Source organism: Adiantum capillus-veneris, chromosome 6 (assembly GCF_014529385.1).
Source record: "Adiantum capillus-veneris isolate H3 chromosome 6, ASM1452938v2, whole genome shotgun sequence".
Lineage (NCBI taxonomy): Eukaryota > Viridiplantae > Streptophyta > Polypodiopsida > Polypodiales > Pteridaceae > Adiantum > Adiantum capillus-veneris.
In genome coordinates, this window is record NC_140936.1 from 63,513,265 (window position 1) to 63,527,359 (window position 14,095).

General features: G+C 44.1%; 1 protein-coding gene across 4 annotated transcripts in view; it reads right to left on the reverse strand.

The window, feature by feature from the left end:
- PP7 (serine/threonine phosphatase 7) overlaps nucleotides 1-10,777 on the reverse strand; it is a 50,478-nt gene extending 39,701 nt beyond the window's left edge. Inside the window, exons 1-2 of one of the 4 annotated variants that reach the window (XR_015188387.1) lie at nucleotides 10,512-10,775; nucleotides 10,212-10,397 (exon numbers count right to left, since the gene is read on the reverse strand). Coding sequence is in view for 2 of the 4 variants with exons in the window: in XM_086514348.1 (XP_086370474.1) it covers nucleotides 10,212-10,397; nucleotides 10,512-10,709 (384 nt within the window). In the remaining 2 variants the exon portion in view is untranslated. Of the gene's footprint in view, nucleotides 1-10,211; nucleotides 10,398-10,511 lie in introns of all 4 variants that reach the window. The other 3 variants (XR_015188388.1, XM_086514348.1, XM_086514350.1) reach the window with 3 other exon arrangements.
- Nucleotides 10,778-14,095: the final 3,318 nt, after the last annotated feature.

The following is a 14,095-nucleotide window of genomic DNA, read 5'->3' on the forward strand; positions in this document are numbered from 1 at the left end:
AACAAAACCAGCCAGCGAATTCTCTCTCCCTATTTCGGATAAAGCAGCGCAAAAAAAAAAAAAAAAAAACGGCCGCGATCTCTACGCGAGCACTTATTCGTGCCGTGGCCAAGGAGCTATAAAAGCACCACATTCCCTCACTGAAAGGAAGTTAGCAACGTCAGCAAGAGAAGACTCTACCGCAAGAGATCGCAAGACTACGAAGCACAGAAGTCGCTTTTCCCGCGCAAGAGCGATAGGTATCTATTGTGGATTCGCCATACGAATTGTTGTCGCGTGTTTGTGTGTGTGTTTGCAGGTACTTCATCGCGAAGGAGAAGCGAGAAGGCTCCGGCCTACGCTTGGGAATTTTGGGAACGGAATTCGGAAATTGTCTGCGGAGTCTCGACTCCGAGTACAGACGGCAAAAGGATTGAGAGCTCGTCTCTCGGATTTCCCTTACGGGAAGGAACGACCATTGAGTCAGAGATTTAGAACGGAGGGGTTTTCTCCGGTTCTTGTGCTTGTAAAAAGATTCTCCCTAATAAAGGATTCTCTTTAAGGGGGGGGGACCAGCCCATCTTCTGGTCCCAAATACTGTGTCGAACTTCTCCCTCAACTTTGTTTAGTTGAAAGATTATTTATTTTCATCTTGTTGATTATTCGTGTGCGCTCTGGTTTGTGACAGAGGGGCCAACATGCCTAGCGTTTTTGCTGGCTGCTCCCATCCTCGCGTTTTTCATCTTCAGTTGAGAGGCCGCATCGTCAGGCAGGTAATGGGCAGCAGGGGCATTCCCCTACAGTTTTTCCTCCCATAGCATCTATACAGAGACGATGTGATCAACACGATGCAGAGCACCGCAGCAAAGGTACAGGGACTGGAGAGGAGGTTCCATGCTCTCGACACGAGACACGTTCCCCTCTTCTCTCCAAATTAGTTCTCTTGCCAGGAGGAGATCCCGCCAGAGCCTCGCTTCCTCGGGAGGCTAGGCAACCATGTTGAGACCGTGTCAGTGGTCTCATGAGCACGAGCAATTGGTAGTGTCAGTAGCAGTCGCACAGGTGTGTACCTTGGGTCTATCCAGTCGATATGTCGGTTCTATGCTGGACCACCCTTGGTCGCTTTTGTGAGCAGATTGTTATCAGCATGAAGAGCCTTTCCCAGATCTCTCTCTCTCTCTCTCTCTCTCTCTCTCTCTCTCTCTCTCTCTCTCTCTCTCTAAAGTCCTCTCTCTTTCTACCTCAATGATCTCTCTTCTCCACAAGTGTGCCTTATTCATGAGTTCATGTGTTTGGCATTGCAGGTGTTCTAGATAGGAGTCAAGGTACCCACTGGATCAAGAGCCAATTCTTGTCTTCATTGCATCTTCCGATACCACCTTTGATAAGTGTGAGACCAAGAGGCCCTTGTTTTTTATGGAGGAGGAGCCAAGGCCAACTTTATTTCCTCCGAATTGGCAGCTCCACTTGGAATCACGCCCGAGAAAATGGGGCGGCTGAGACTGCTCTAGCGGCACATAGACAGGATGTTTCCATTACACTTGTCATTGGCAAACTTCGGTTGCATTGTCAAGGTATTTAGGACACGAGGACTTTTACATCATGCCTTTGGAAGGGTATGACGTCCTCCTAGGAATCCCTTGGTTCCACAAGCACTGAAGGGCGAGTCCGTCCCACTTGTACCAACTTCAGTCGTTTCCAAATTAATGAAATCCAATCTTTTTGTTACTCGATCTTCTTGAAAGAATTGAATGATAATCAAAGGTCAAATATGTCGAACCGCAAAAAAGAACGACAAGATTTTCTGCAAGCGCAGGCTGACCATTTCTCAGAGGGCTTACCAGGAGAGTTACCTCCTTCACATCCTTGAAGATCACACGATTGACTTGATTCTCGGTAGTAGACCACCGAACCGGCCACCTTATCGAGTTACCCGAACCCAAAATGAAGAAATAATCAATCAAGTAAAACAACTTCTTGAGAAGGGTCTCATCCAGCCTAGTACTTCACCTTTCTGTTCGCCCGCGTTGCTGGTTTTAAAGAGAGATGACTCTTCGAGAATGTGTGTTGAACAGATTCCCAATCCCGAGGATCGATTATATACTTGACAGACTTCACGGTTCTACTTGCTTTAGCCGAATTGATCTGAAGAGTGGTTATCATCAGATCGAATTGCTCCTGGGGATGTCTACAAGGCAGCCTTCAGGACGACGTTTGGTTTGCATGAATATTTGGTGATGCCTTTTGGTCTCACGAATGCTCCGACTACATTCAATCGCATGATGGATAGGATTTTTAGAGAGTACCAATCATTTGTGGGCACTTTCTTTTATGACATTATCATCTTCTCCAGGAGTGAAACAAAGCGCAGACACCATCTGTTACAGGTTTCCAAGGCACTACGGCAACATAGATTGGTAGTAAATGCGAAAAAGAGCGAGTTTTTCTTGCAGAGATACACTTTTTGGGACACATCGTCTCAACAAAAGATGTAAAGATGGACCCGACCAAAGTTGAGACCATTTGTGATTGGCCCGATCTCAAGAATGTTCGTGAAATTTGAAGCTTTTTGGGTTTGTGCTCACATTAACAGCCAGTTCTTTCAAAATTTGCAGAGATAGCTCCTCCTTTGCATCTGTTGACTCAAAAAGGGGTTCCTTTTACTTGGGGACCGTTAGAGATTGCAGCCTTTCAGACTCTCAAGGAAAAATTGACAACGGGTCTAGTGTTAGCTTTCCCAAACTTGCAAAAGCCCTTTGAGGTTTACTGTGATGCTTGTGGTCGCAGTTTGGGAGCAGTCATGATGCAAGAGGGCCATAATATAGCTTGCGAGGGTAGGATGTTTTCACGTCCTGAAAGGGTTGCACAAATTTTCGAGAAAGAGCTCTTGGCATAGTTATCCATGCTCTTACACAGTGGTGACATTTTCTACGCGAAGCCAATCTTACTGAGTTCACCGATCGTCAGAGTTTGCACTACTTCATGTCTCAAAAGCAGCTTTTAAAAAGCGAGTGAGGTGGGCTAACATTCTGTTACAGTTTCATTTCTAGATTGTCCATGTTCAAGGACAGAAGAATTTAGTGGCAGACGCGTTGTCTCGCAAGCCCTTGGTTCTGACTATTTCAGCGATTCATCACAGAAGCTTCGAGGATATGGTAGATCAATACGCCATCGATCTTGATTTTGCAGACTTCTTTAACCAATTACAGAGTGGGAAGCTAGTTGCGGGCTATTCTATACGGGACGGCTATTCGATGCAAAAAACAATGTTGTGTGTTACACAGTCTGTGAGGGAAAAGGTTTTGACAGTGTCATTGTCCACCTTTTTCGGGCCACCGCAACATAGATACCACCTTGAAGGGTGTTGAGCGTTACTTCTATTGGTCAAGGCTCAAAAAGGATGTGGACGAGTTTGTTTGCAGTTGCTTAGTATGCCAAAAGGTCAAGTTTGACAGGCATAAGACACCGAGACTCCTACAGCCTTTACCCATACCCTCTCGTCCCTGCGAAAGCATTGCCATGGATTTCATTTTTTATCTTCCCAGGACTCAAAGTGTGCGGATGGCATTTGGACAGTCATCGACAGATTCAGTAAGCATGCTCACTTCATTCCGATAAAAAAGACAGTTAAGCCCGATCATTTGGTGAAATTGTTTCTCTCACAAATTTTCAGATTACATGGTATGACTGAGTCCATTGTTTCGGACAAAGATTCCCAATCCACTAGTTTGTTTTGGAGGGCAATCTGGAAGAACATTGGCACGCAGTTGCAGTTCTCGTCCTCGTTCCAATTCAGTGGTTTTGGATTTATTGAAGTCTTATATTTCGGATCAGAAGACTCAACGGAAAAAGTATTTGCCCTTGGTGGAGTTTGCCTACAACAACACAGTTCATTCATTTACGGGGAAGGTACCATTTGAGATAATCGAGGGTGTTAAGAAGGTGAAAGATTCTAAGCACCAAGGATAAGATTTTTGAAGCAGATCAGTACACTCGAGATCTGGACACTGCTTTTGCCAAGGTTCGCGAGGCTCTTCAGAAGGTATCGGGCAAGCATCAACGCAACTTGCAGCTGAAGGAAGATGATTGGGTGCTCTTACAGTTTGAGAAGGCACACCTAAGGAAACGAAAGGGAAAGGAGAGGCTTTTTCCAAAGCTAAGTAAGCAATACTATGGCCCTTTTCATATTTAAGAGAAGATCGATGATGTATCCTTCAAACTAAAGTTGCCAAATACTTGGAAGATTCACAATGCTTTTCATGCGAGTCTATTGAAACCTTTTCAAAAATGACATAACAGTGGACACGAAGCCTGAGGAGCAACCTGAAGTGAAAGAGAGCGAGAAGATTCTCATTCCAGAACAGATATTGGCTCACAAGGAAAGGAAGTGATACAGCGGTTCTTAGTTAAATTCAAGAACTGCCGGCGTAGGATGCGAAGTGCATGGAGGAGGAGGACCTGGCAGATACTCCACGTATACTGAAACTTTACCTTGAGGCTTTCTGTCCAGCTTCGACTATTCCGAGAGATCCCGGAGATCAAAAGAGTAAAATCTAGTGCAGACAAGACTGCACAAGAGGGGAGTTACTCCGCTCCTTTGTAACAAATTACCTAGATGGAATAAAGTCACTGATTCCCTTTGGATTTCAAGGATACTGATGGGCTGATAGTATTTTGTTGTATGACTTTATGAAAAGAGTACTTCGAATTGGGAATTCCCATAATGAATCCGATATATGTGCTCTCTCATGTGAGTAGTGTTTGAGTGCATGCTTGAAAGACAAAATGACTGCAGCATTTCGGTCTTTTTTTCCATAGATATGAGATCGACAAGATAGTAACAAGATTTAGTCAATCGAGACATTTCTGGAGATTTGAGATAGATCTAGGTTTGATTGCTAAATACGTTGCCCATTGATCATGATCCAATATCTCGATGGAAGTAGTGATATGAATGTGATTTGAATGTTCAATGACTGTTGTCTTTGTGCGAGTGTTGGATATATGTTGTCTAGTGCGTCAGTGCTTAAGAGTCGATGTCTATTGAGCTAGTTTCTGGCTTATGTTTGATTTTGCAGGCGTAATCGAGGGCGATTACGATTCTTTTTAGAGGGGGGTATGCCACAAAGTGATGACGTGGCATATCCATTCACGAACCTAGCTGATAAAATATTATAAGTTGTTCCAAATTATGGGGTCCCGTTCGATGGGCCCAAGGGACACTCTAAGGTGCAGCGGAAGTGAATGTTAAACTTTGCTCAAGATGAGTGCTCCAAACTGTGCTCAAGGTTCCTTTTACTTACAAAAGGGAGAGTCTTCCGTTCCTTTAGTGAGAGAGTGCAATGGACACAAACAAAGTTGTGAACACTATAAATGAAGGTGCATGAGACTGAGAGATAGAGAGAGAAGAATACGACACCAGAATGTTGTCAAAACCCTCCTACGAAGGCCCCACTCTCTATGGCGAGAGCGGTCTACTATTGATTGCACAAATCTCTACAATGCTTGGACTTGCCGACGATGTCGATGACGATGAGGACGACGACAGGACGGGCTGAAATTTGAAATTGCTAATGGCTGAAATCTGCAAATCTTTATCTGCTGAACTATGACTCTATGTCGGTGATGATTTCGATGACGACGACGCAACAACGACGCGCTGAAAACACAGATGCTGAAATCTGCGTTTCTGGGCCGAATCTGCAAACTGCGCTGGATCTGACCGTGTGGCGAGGAGCTGTTGCGGGAAGGTGAGATCTGCGAGGTTTGGGGGTTCTACTACGGAAACTCACTGCTGAAAACTGAAAACGCCGAGTCTAGGGCTGATTCCGTCGCGAAGATATGCAAATATATACTAACTTATGAAATTTGCCCTACCTAGTTCCCAACAAAAGTCACTTAATAAATAAGTGAAAAATGTCAAAAATAGGGAAAATAGGTATGCTCCTGATGGGTTTTGATGGAAATCTGATGATCATGTTGTGTGCAACGAGAGGATATGCATCTACTCTAAGTGTCTGGTCATGCACGGTCTGCGAACAGACTCACAAAAGTGCCAGATCACTTCCTATTCTAGACTGACTTAACTAAACTGAACCCTTGTCATGGAGTAGCTTGTCCACGTACACATAGGGTTAGATGTGTCACGTGAGAGACACAAAAGATTTTAAATAAAGGCAAGACTCCAGGTGCGTGGAGCTGCTGACGTGGCAGGCTGTGTACGAAATTTTCGCGATTTGTGGCGCTATTTGTGCCAGCGCTGCTACTTTTGGGGTTAGTGCTTTTGGGACTTGAAGCTTTTCATTGTACTGCTTTTGGCGCCTAAGAGCCTTTATAAGAGTCGCCAAGGCCTCTCTCCCTCAGATTGGCTTGGGAGCACTCAGCAGAGAGAGGACCCTTGGATATTTTACTTTGCTCAGAATTAATATAAAAATAAATATCGAGAGGGGCACCAGACTTTGGGGCCAATACCTCTGGGCACAGAACTACGCCGGACCATGTCATCCCTCTTTAAGTTGTGAATAAGTTTATTAAGTGATTCTCAATCTCTCTCACGTGTGTCATACTAGATTCACGACTTTGGGTGTCCGAGTCTGCCACACTCTCCGCTATCCTCCCTCCTGCAATTCCGAGGAAACCTCCTCTCAAGAAGGGACAGCCAATGGATCTCAGATCTATCGGGATAGATCTCCTCTAAAACGTCGTCCTATCACATACTGCCAGCATACGGCACAGGTAGTCGATCTACAACAAAACTTGCAATCGATTCATCATTTTCCGTTGCACCCTTGACATGGAATCAAAGCCACGACATCCTCACGAGTCGGATTGGTCGTTTTTGGGGCTGAAATTTCAAGACAAAAAGAGACAATTTTTTGTTTTTCCATTGTTTTTCACTCATTTCTGCAATAATGGGCTGATTTGAAGGTTTCCCTTCATCCATCCTAACCTAGCCTCTTCACAACACAATGGAGAGGGGTCATGATTCTGATGTTAACTCGGTCATGAAGAAATACAATGAGAGAAAGTTCATGATGGAGCCTTTGTCAACGAGGAGTGGGGAGATTGATCCCAATTCTACTCGTAAGTGAACAACCAATCGAGGTACCTACCCTTCCTACCTTTTCCTCGGATCAGCAATTGAATGGCAAGAACTATGCCATTTGGAATGCGACCATGAAGGCGGTCTTTGACTCTTACGAGCTTGAAGGTTTTGTCAATAGTAACTTTCAAAAGCCAAAGGATCCTACGGAAGCGAAGTCATGGAAGCGGGTCAATGCTTGAATCCGATCATTCATCATTCTCAATAGTCCGCCATCGATCATCAATGGAGGACGCAAAGTGGCTTTCATCTTTAAATGAAAGTCCACCATCGATCATCAATCACATCCAATTGATGAAGGACGCAAAGCAGATTGGGATCAACTTTCATCTTTATATGATCAAACTCCAACAGGAGGTACTTCAAATGGGAAAGTTGATCGATTCAAAGAACATGGCCATCCAGCTTTTAACCCAGTTACCTCCTCGGTATTCCAATTCTATTCTTCACTTATTAAGAGTGGCAAGCCGATACTATTTCTTGGAATGAGATTGTTTCAATGGTGTTGGACCAAGAAGAGCGATTCAATGTGGGGAAGAAGTTAGGATCTGAAGCCTTGGCTGTTTCTTCCAACAACAACAAGAAGAAGCAAAAGGGTAAGAAGAAAAGTAGCAACAGTCCAGGGAAGTGCGATGCTGCAAAGAATGCTTTGAAGGTGAATCAGCATTGCACTTATTGTCAGGAAAAAGGCCATCATTGGCGGAAGTGTCCAAAGCGAGTTTGCGATGCTTCGACTTCTACGACAATGGTACGGACACCAACCTTTGTCCACTTGGAGATTCTACCCTTAGAGGACTCTCCAAGGACATCGCAACTTGAGATGGCTCTTGCGATTCAAATGCTCATGATTGGGTTATTCATTGGCGACAAATCTGAAATTCTTGTTCATTGTGAGGGTTCCATTATGTTGATTCCAAATGGCAGAGGGAGTATGCATACCTTTGAGATTCTTTATGCTCCGAAGCTGGGTTTCATCTTATGTCTATGCACGAGGTGTGCAAGCTAGGCATGGAGGTGATTTTCACAGAGGATGCAGTGTCCATTTGGGATTAAGACTCCGATAAGGAGGTCAAACGGTGTAATGGGAGGGCACCACGTGCCAACTGGAAAGAACAAATACTTCAAAACTACTGAACTGAAAGAGAGAGAATCCACACGACACAGAGTGGCGGAGTTCGACTCCTAGATCGCACTAGCCCCAATGGTGCCCCTTTCGGTATTTCTTTATATTGCTCCAACATGGTACAGCTCTATGGCCCTGCTCTGCTTCTCTTGCAGGTAGAATGCCAAAGAAAGAGCCCACGGGACATATTTAAAGGCCCATGGCTTATCCAAAAGCAGTTACATAAAAAGCATTGCATCCAAAAGCATTCAGTGCAAAAAGTCAACGCCCAAAAGTTGCCAGCACAAATCACGAAAATCCGTATAGCCTGTCAAGGCCAAAATCCAGGATGGTTCGTACAGCCAGCCACACCATCAACCTTCACACAATTCATCATTCGGAGGTCTTTTTATGGGTTTCAATCCCCTTGGTCAGTTCCTATAAAGTTGGGCAAGGTTAGGATTTCAATCCTAAACCAGATTGAGTTTTAGACCCCTCGGCTATCTGTAATAAGTTGGTAAGTCTTCTTCTTCTTCTATTGCTACTCTAGAGTTTAGGCCCCTCAATCGGGATCTGCAAGTTGGCTAGGGTTAGGATCAAGAAGTTCTAACCCCCTTGGTCTTCAATGGTTGATCACACATCAGCAGTTTGTGACACACCCCCCTTTTATGCTTTCATAGATAGAGATCGGCCATTTGTTAATTTAGAGGAGGACATTGCTTACTTTAAGGACAAAGGTGATGTTATTGTCTTTGGAGATATGAATGCTCGCACAAAAGCACAATGCCATACGTGAAACGTTGCTCATGTCTTTACACTTTTTCAATACTTGAAATATCCACACAAGTGTGCACTCCATTGCTGTGGGAAAGGCTTCAGAGCAGACAGTGCCTCTACGCTCTCAAGGCAGATCCATACAAGCAAGAGAGTGTGGCCGTACGACAGCTCCAAGTATCATCAAATATATTAAAGATTGAGGTAAGCCGAGCTGCCTGCAAACCCAGCGCTCAGACGACTTGCAAAGTATGTGCAATAGAGTTGGAGAGTAAAGAGTGCTATGTATGCAGCTTAGGAGAGCAACGAGGTACACTGCCCTGTTCACAAGACTGCCCACACTCAAAGAGGTGATGGAGCAAGACCAAAGATAGGTACTTGAGATAACAAAGACATAAAGTATTAAAGAGTCACTCTTCCAATCACCCACTACCTCTAGCAGAGGATGGTGATCCCAGCTCACTGACTTCTTCCAAAGAGCTACTCCAGCACCCCCTCTTACCACTTAGAGGGAAGACACACTCCAGTCCCAGTCGAAAGTTATTCAACCCCACGTGAAACGTGGCCCTAGCCACCTGGATGTTGAGGCCAGAACACATCAAAGGGAGATCCTAGAGATTTGGACACGCCCCAAGACATCAGTGGGTGGAGGTGGAGCAACTCTCCTTGAGCACATAGGTTGTCCTTTTTTTGATAGGGAGAGGACTCACTCATGTATATAGGCTGATTTCAGCCTCTAGTGGACGCTGAAAAAGCTTTCCTTGATTCTTTCCCTCAAGCCAATGTGTTGTGTGCTTTTCACTGCCAACATCGATAGTCATCACTGCCCCCATGTGACTATACCTTAACAGGCTTCCATAATGCATATCATTGACTTGATAGTACAACATCCTAACATATGTCATCACTTGCTAATGAGGGGTGAGGAACTTGGTATCAATAAATTCTCCCAACAAAACAATCCAAACACATACACACACATATGAGCAAAATCAAAATAGAGGTTTACGTCTTGAATTTTGTCTCATTCCAAAGGTGCAGGGCACGCTCAACAAAAATGAAGCGTCACACTAAACAAAAGCAGGTGCATAATAACCTTGCAAATATTCCTCCAAGGTTTTCAAGGGGCTTCATCGATTGAAATGGTAAATAATGCTCAAAACAAGCAACTTAACTTTCACTATAAATAGAGTATGTTATAAAGAAATCCTCCGTACATTGGCAACAAGGGAGAAAAGGAAGAGCCAAAACTACCTTCCAAGCAAGCAATAGGAGGAAGGTCTCAAGGCCCCAAGCTCCCCGATCAACATAATCCCCATTGAAAATGAAGATACGAGAGGGGGATGGTGTTCCAGCGAGCTGGAAGAGGCGAAGAAGATCATGAAACTGGCCATGAAGATCACCCACCAGCACAACAGAGCAAGATGACTCCACGCTTACCTGTTAAAACTTGTCATCATCACAGAGAATGCCGATGAGGCAGAACACTTTTCTGTTAATCATCCTGATTGGGGGTTTTGGGGTGTGAGGGAGAGCAAGGCTCTGGAAAAAAACCTGCAGGCAGTTGGGTTCGCGGTGGAGCAGCTTCGAAGCACAAACGATGAGAGAGTCGAACGCCGGCACGGGAAGAAGGCGGCTCAGCTGGGAGGCAGGTAGCTCCCTAGACACCCTGTCGAGTGTTGTAGTAAGCACATCTAGCCATTCCTCCGTTACAAGTCCGTCGCCCGGCCACCTCACCTCTTCCATAGCCATACTAATTAGTCGCTTCGCATTCAAACCCCCCAAAAACAATTTAGACAGCCTTCTTACATGAAAGGGTTCCAAAACCTATCAAGTGTTATGCGGCTTGGACAAACCCACAGGCCAAGTGCCTCCACACTGGGAGGTTCGCGTTTTGTAATTGAAGTCCCCTTTGATGCAGCTCATGGAGAGTCCATCTAGAAAACGGCCCGTCGTCACTTCTAGTTTGATGCACGCGAGAGTCGGTGGCGGCGGCTCCGTGGGATGAAAGTTGAATTTGAGTGGGGAAGCATCTTTTAGGATCAAGTTTGGTGACGAGACTATCTGGCCTCAAGCGCATGTCCAAAAGGTCCCTCTGGAACTCTCTCAGGAAACTTTGGACAATCTCTAAAATTTGTCAAAAATACCCCGGGCCGTGTCGGGCCGATCCGGACCAAAAATCTTTCGATAGTCGTCACAAGTCAACGTCGCACGCTTTGTGCACGTGTTCGTGAATGTGCATGCCAATCTTGAAGAGGAAGTCAAGATCTTCGTGTGGAGTAGGAGCCCCGCACGTGAGCCGGGTGCCACGTTCACCTTGGGTCACGTTGCCTTGGAGTCTCCTGTGAGGCGGTCTCCCTGTTTACCTCGACGTCAAGATGCAGAGGAGAGCACTCCCATTATCGAGCCCTTTTAAACCCATCCATGCGCCCGCAACGTGGCAACACGGTGGATCGAGGAGAAATCATGGGTCAGCACTATGCCCTATCGTTCATCATCCCCAACCGAGAGCATCATGCGCACCGCAGGCACCGTGTCTTAGTTTGCCGAGATCAGACATTCGCCATCACCTTGAGGCCCCAAAATCAACGAAGGCGTTACATTGACATTCCATTGTTAACTAGCAATGCACACAAAGCGCTATACTAGTTATATACACACACAAAGTGAAGGGATAATATCCCCACACACACACACACACACACAAATTCTTACCTTGAAAGTACATCGCTTGCAAAGGTGGCGTCTATTTTATATGGAAAAATATCCTTCCAATTTCTTCAAACTTTGTGAAGATTGAAAAATGTTCAGAACCAAGGAGATCTTTCCTCCCTCTATATGTTGCATTGCTCGCATACACAGACAACAAAAAATCACTACATTTGTGATCATTTTTTGATACCTTTTGGATCGCGTGTATTCAATATTAGTCACATCTGTAGATGTAATATATGCTTAAAGTCCAATTTTTTTAATCTTCACAATGTTTCATCTCTAAACTAAAGGATGACATAACTTTGTCAAAAGGCCTTCATGTCTAAAAGAATCAACCATGAAAGTGTAGTACTCTTTGAGGATAGTATAAAGTAATATTTTCCAAGTACTTTGCTCCTCATAATTTCAAGCAACTCTATAGAAATTAATGCAAGATGTACAAGATCTTGTTGGCATTATAGATGCAGCTTACCAGCACAAAATTATAGATTTATAGCTTTGTTTGCAACCCAAAATTCATGCAATAGCTTGGTAGTTGTTGTAGTGCTAAAAAGCTTGTAGGCTTTACCGTCGTCATCCCAATTGATGTCGCATAGCCACGCCACTCCGTATTTTCTTGTTGTAATGAGTCGAGCTGTATCAACTTCCCATCATAGCAAAAGATGATGGTGGATGATTTGATGAAGACACATTCATTAATAGTATAAGGTCATAAATTTGTACTTGGAAAAAGAGACCTTCACTTTGCTTATCAAACTTGCTAGTTGATAGAGAGAGAGTGATGTTTTGGTATGGCTTTTAAATATATTTTGTAACAAGCCTCTATGTATATCACATGATCTACCATTGAGAGTTGCATTTCAACTAAAGTCTTATGATTCACCTTGATCAAGAATACATGTATACAATAAAAAATGGGAGAATAGAGTCCCCCCTCTCACACATGTATGTAACATTTAATGGTCTAGTAACTTGTGTTTAGCAGAAAATAACATAGACATAGTGAGTATTTCATTAAGACTAGATTCCTAATGAGCATAGCAAGAGTGCTTGGATGGAGAGAGCAACAAAAGCATAACACCTAGTTAGATAGGCATGAACAATACTTCAAAAAGAGAGAGAAATTAAGCTATTGACAACAGTTGAGGACCGGATTTACATGGAGCCGACCCCCCCTCCAAAAGGCTTTGTATTATAGGTTTCCCCCATCAAGGGAGACAATTTACAATACAATACTTTGTGTTCCTTCAAATAACTTACTGGTGCAATGAAGATGGAAGCTTCAAGCACCAACCTTTCACTTGAAAATACAACATCAATTCCCTCACGGTCTCAGACCCAAGACCTCACACACCTTCGAAGATGGTGAGAGCTAGCGGAGTATGACAGTAGATCGAAAGGAAGAAGGAGTATTCTTACGAGAAAGAAGTATGTCTCCTCACATAATCACTCTTAATAGCTTAACATAGCTTAGTAATTAGCATGGTAGAGGAGATGAGCATGCATTGGAGCTTGGCTCTTGGTTGGATTTGCATCACAAAGCCAAGAGTTTTTGGTGTAGGCCTCCCTTCTCACAAGCTTGGAGTAGATGATGAGCTTTCCATTAAAGCTTGAGAAGGAGATAGTCTTCTTTGCTTCACACATGAGATTGTGTGAGTGTGTGTGTGTGTGTGATAATGTCTTGCAAAAATCAGCCCCCTCTCTCTCTTGGTCGACCCATGTTGCTATTTGCTCATGTTGGCATCCTATTGGCCCCTACAAAGCTTAGCCAATGACAATTAAGAAGCATAATTAATAGCCTTGTGACATGTGTCCTCCTTTCCCCTTTTGTGAGAGCTTTAGGTATTTAAATAATGCAACTAAACTCTCATTGGACCTCTTAGTCTTCTGGCCAATAGGAATCAGGCAAGCCATTGGCTTGTTGAATGCTCATTGGACCCCTTGGGAGACTATCCAATAGTCTTCTAGAGAGCTTAATTTCTATTGATTCTTTTGTCAAGTGTTTTCAAATGAATTAAACTAAATTTACTCTAGCCTAATTCTCATTGGTCCACCTCTATGGCCATCCAATAGGATTTGAATGCACCTTTGGGGCAACTAGGCTAGGAAGCTGAAATGTGTCCACTATGCCCTTTGTGTAAAGGGGAGCTTGGAAGAGTGTGTGTGAATTTCTCTCTCATCCCCTACTAATATGGGTCTCCACCTCCTTGATAGGGATGTGTGAAGACTTTTTAGTCTTCCCCATGACCATCCAATTTCCCCACACTTTGGCCATTGGACATTACCTTTGAATTTTGGAACCTTAGCGTTTTGGAAGTCTTAATGGGTTGAACCTCAGGGTCTTTGAAGCCCATTGATGCACATTGCTCTTTTGTAGATGGCCCCCCTTTGGATCCCTATTTTCCCTCCTTTGGATCCCTACT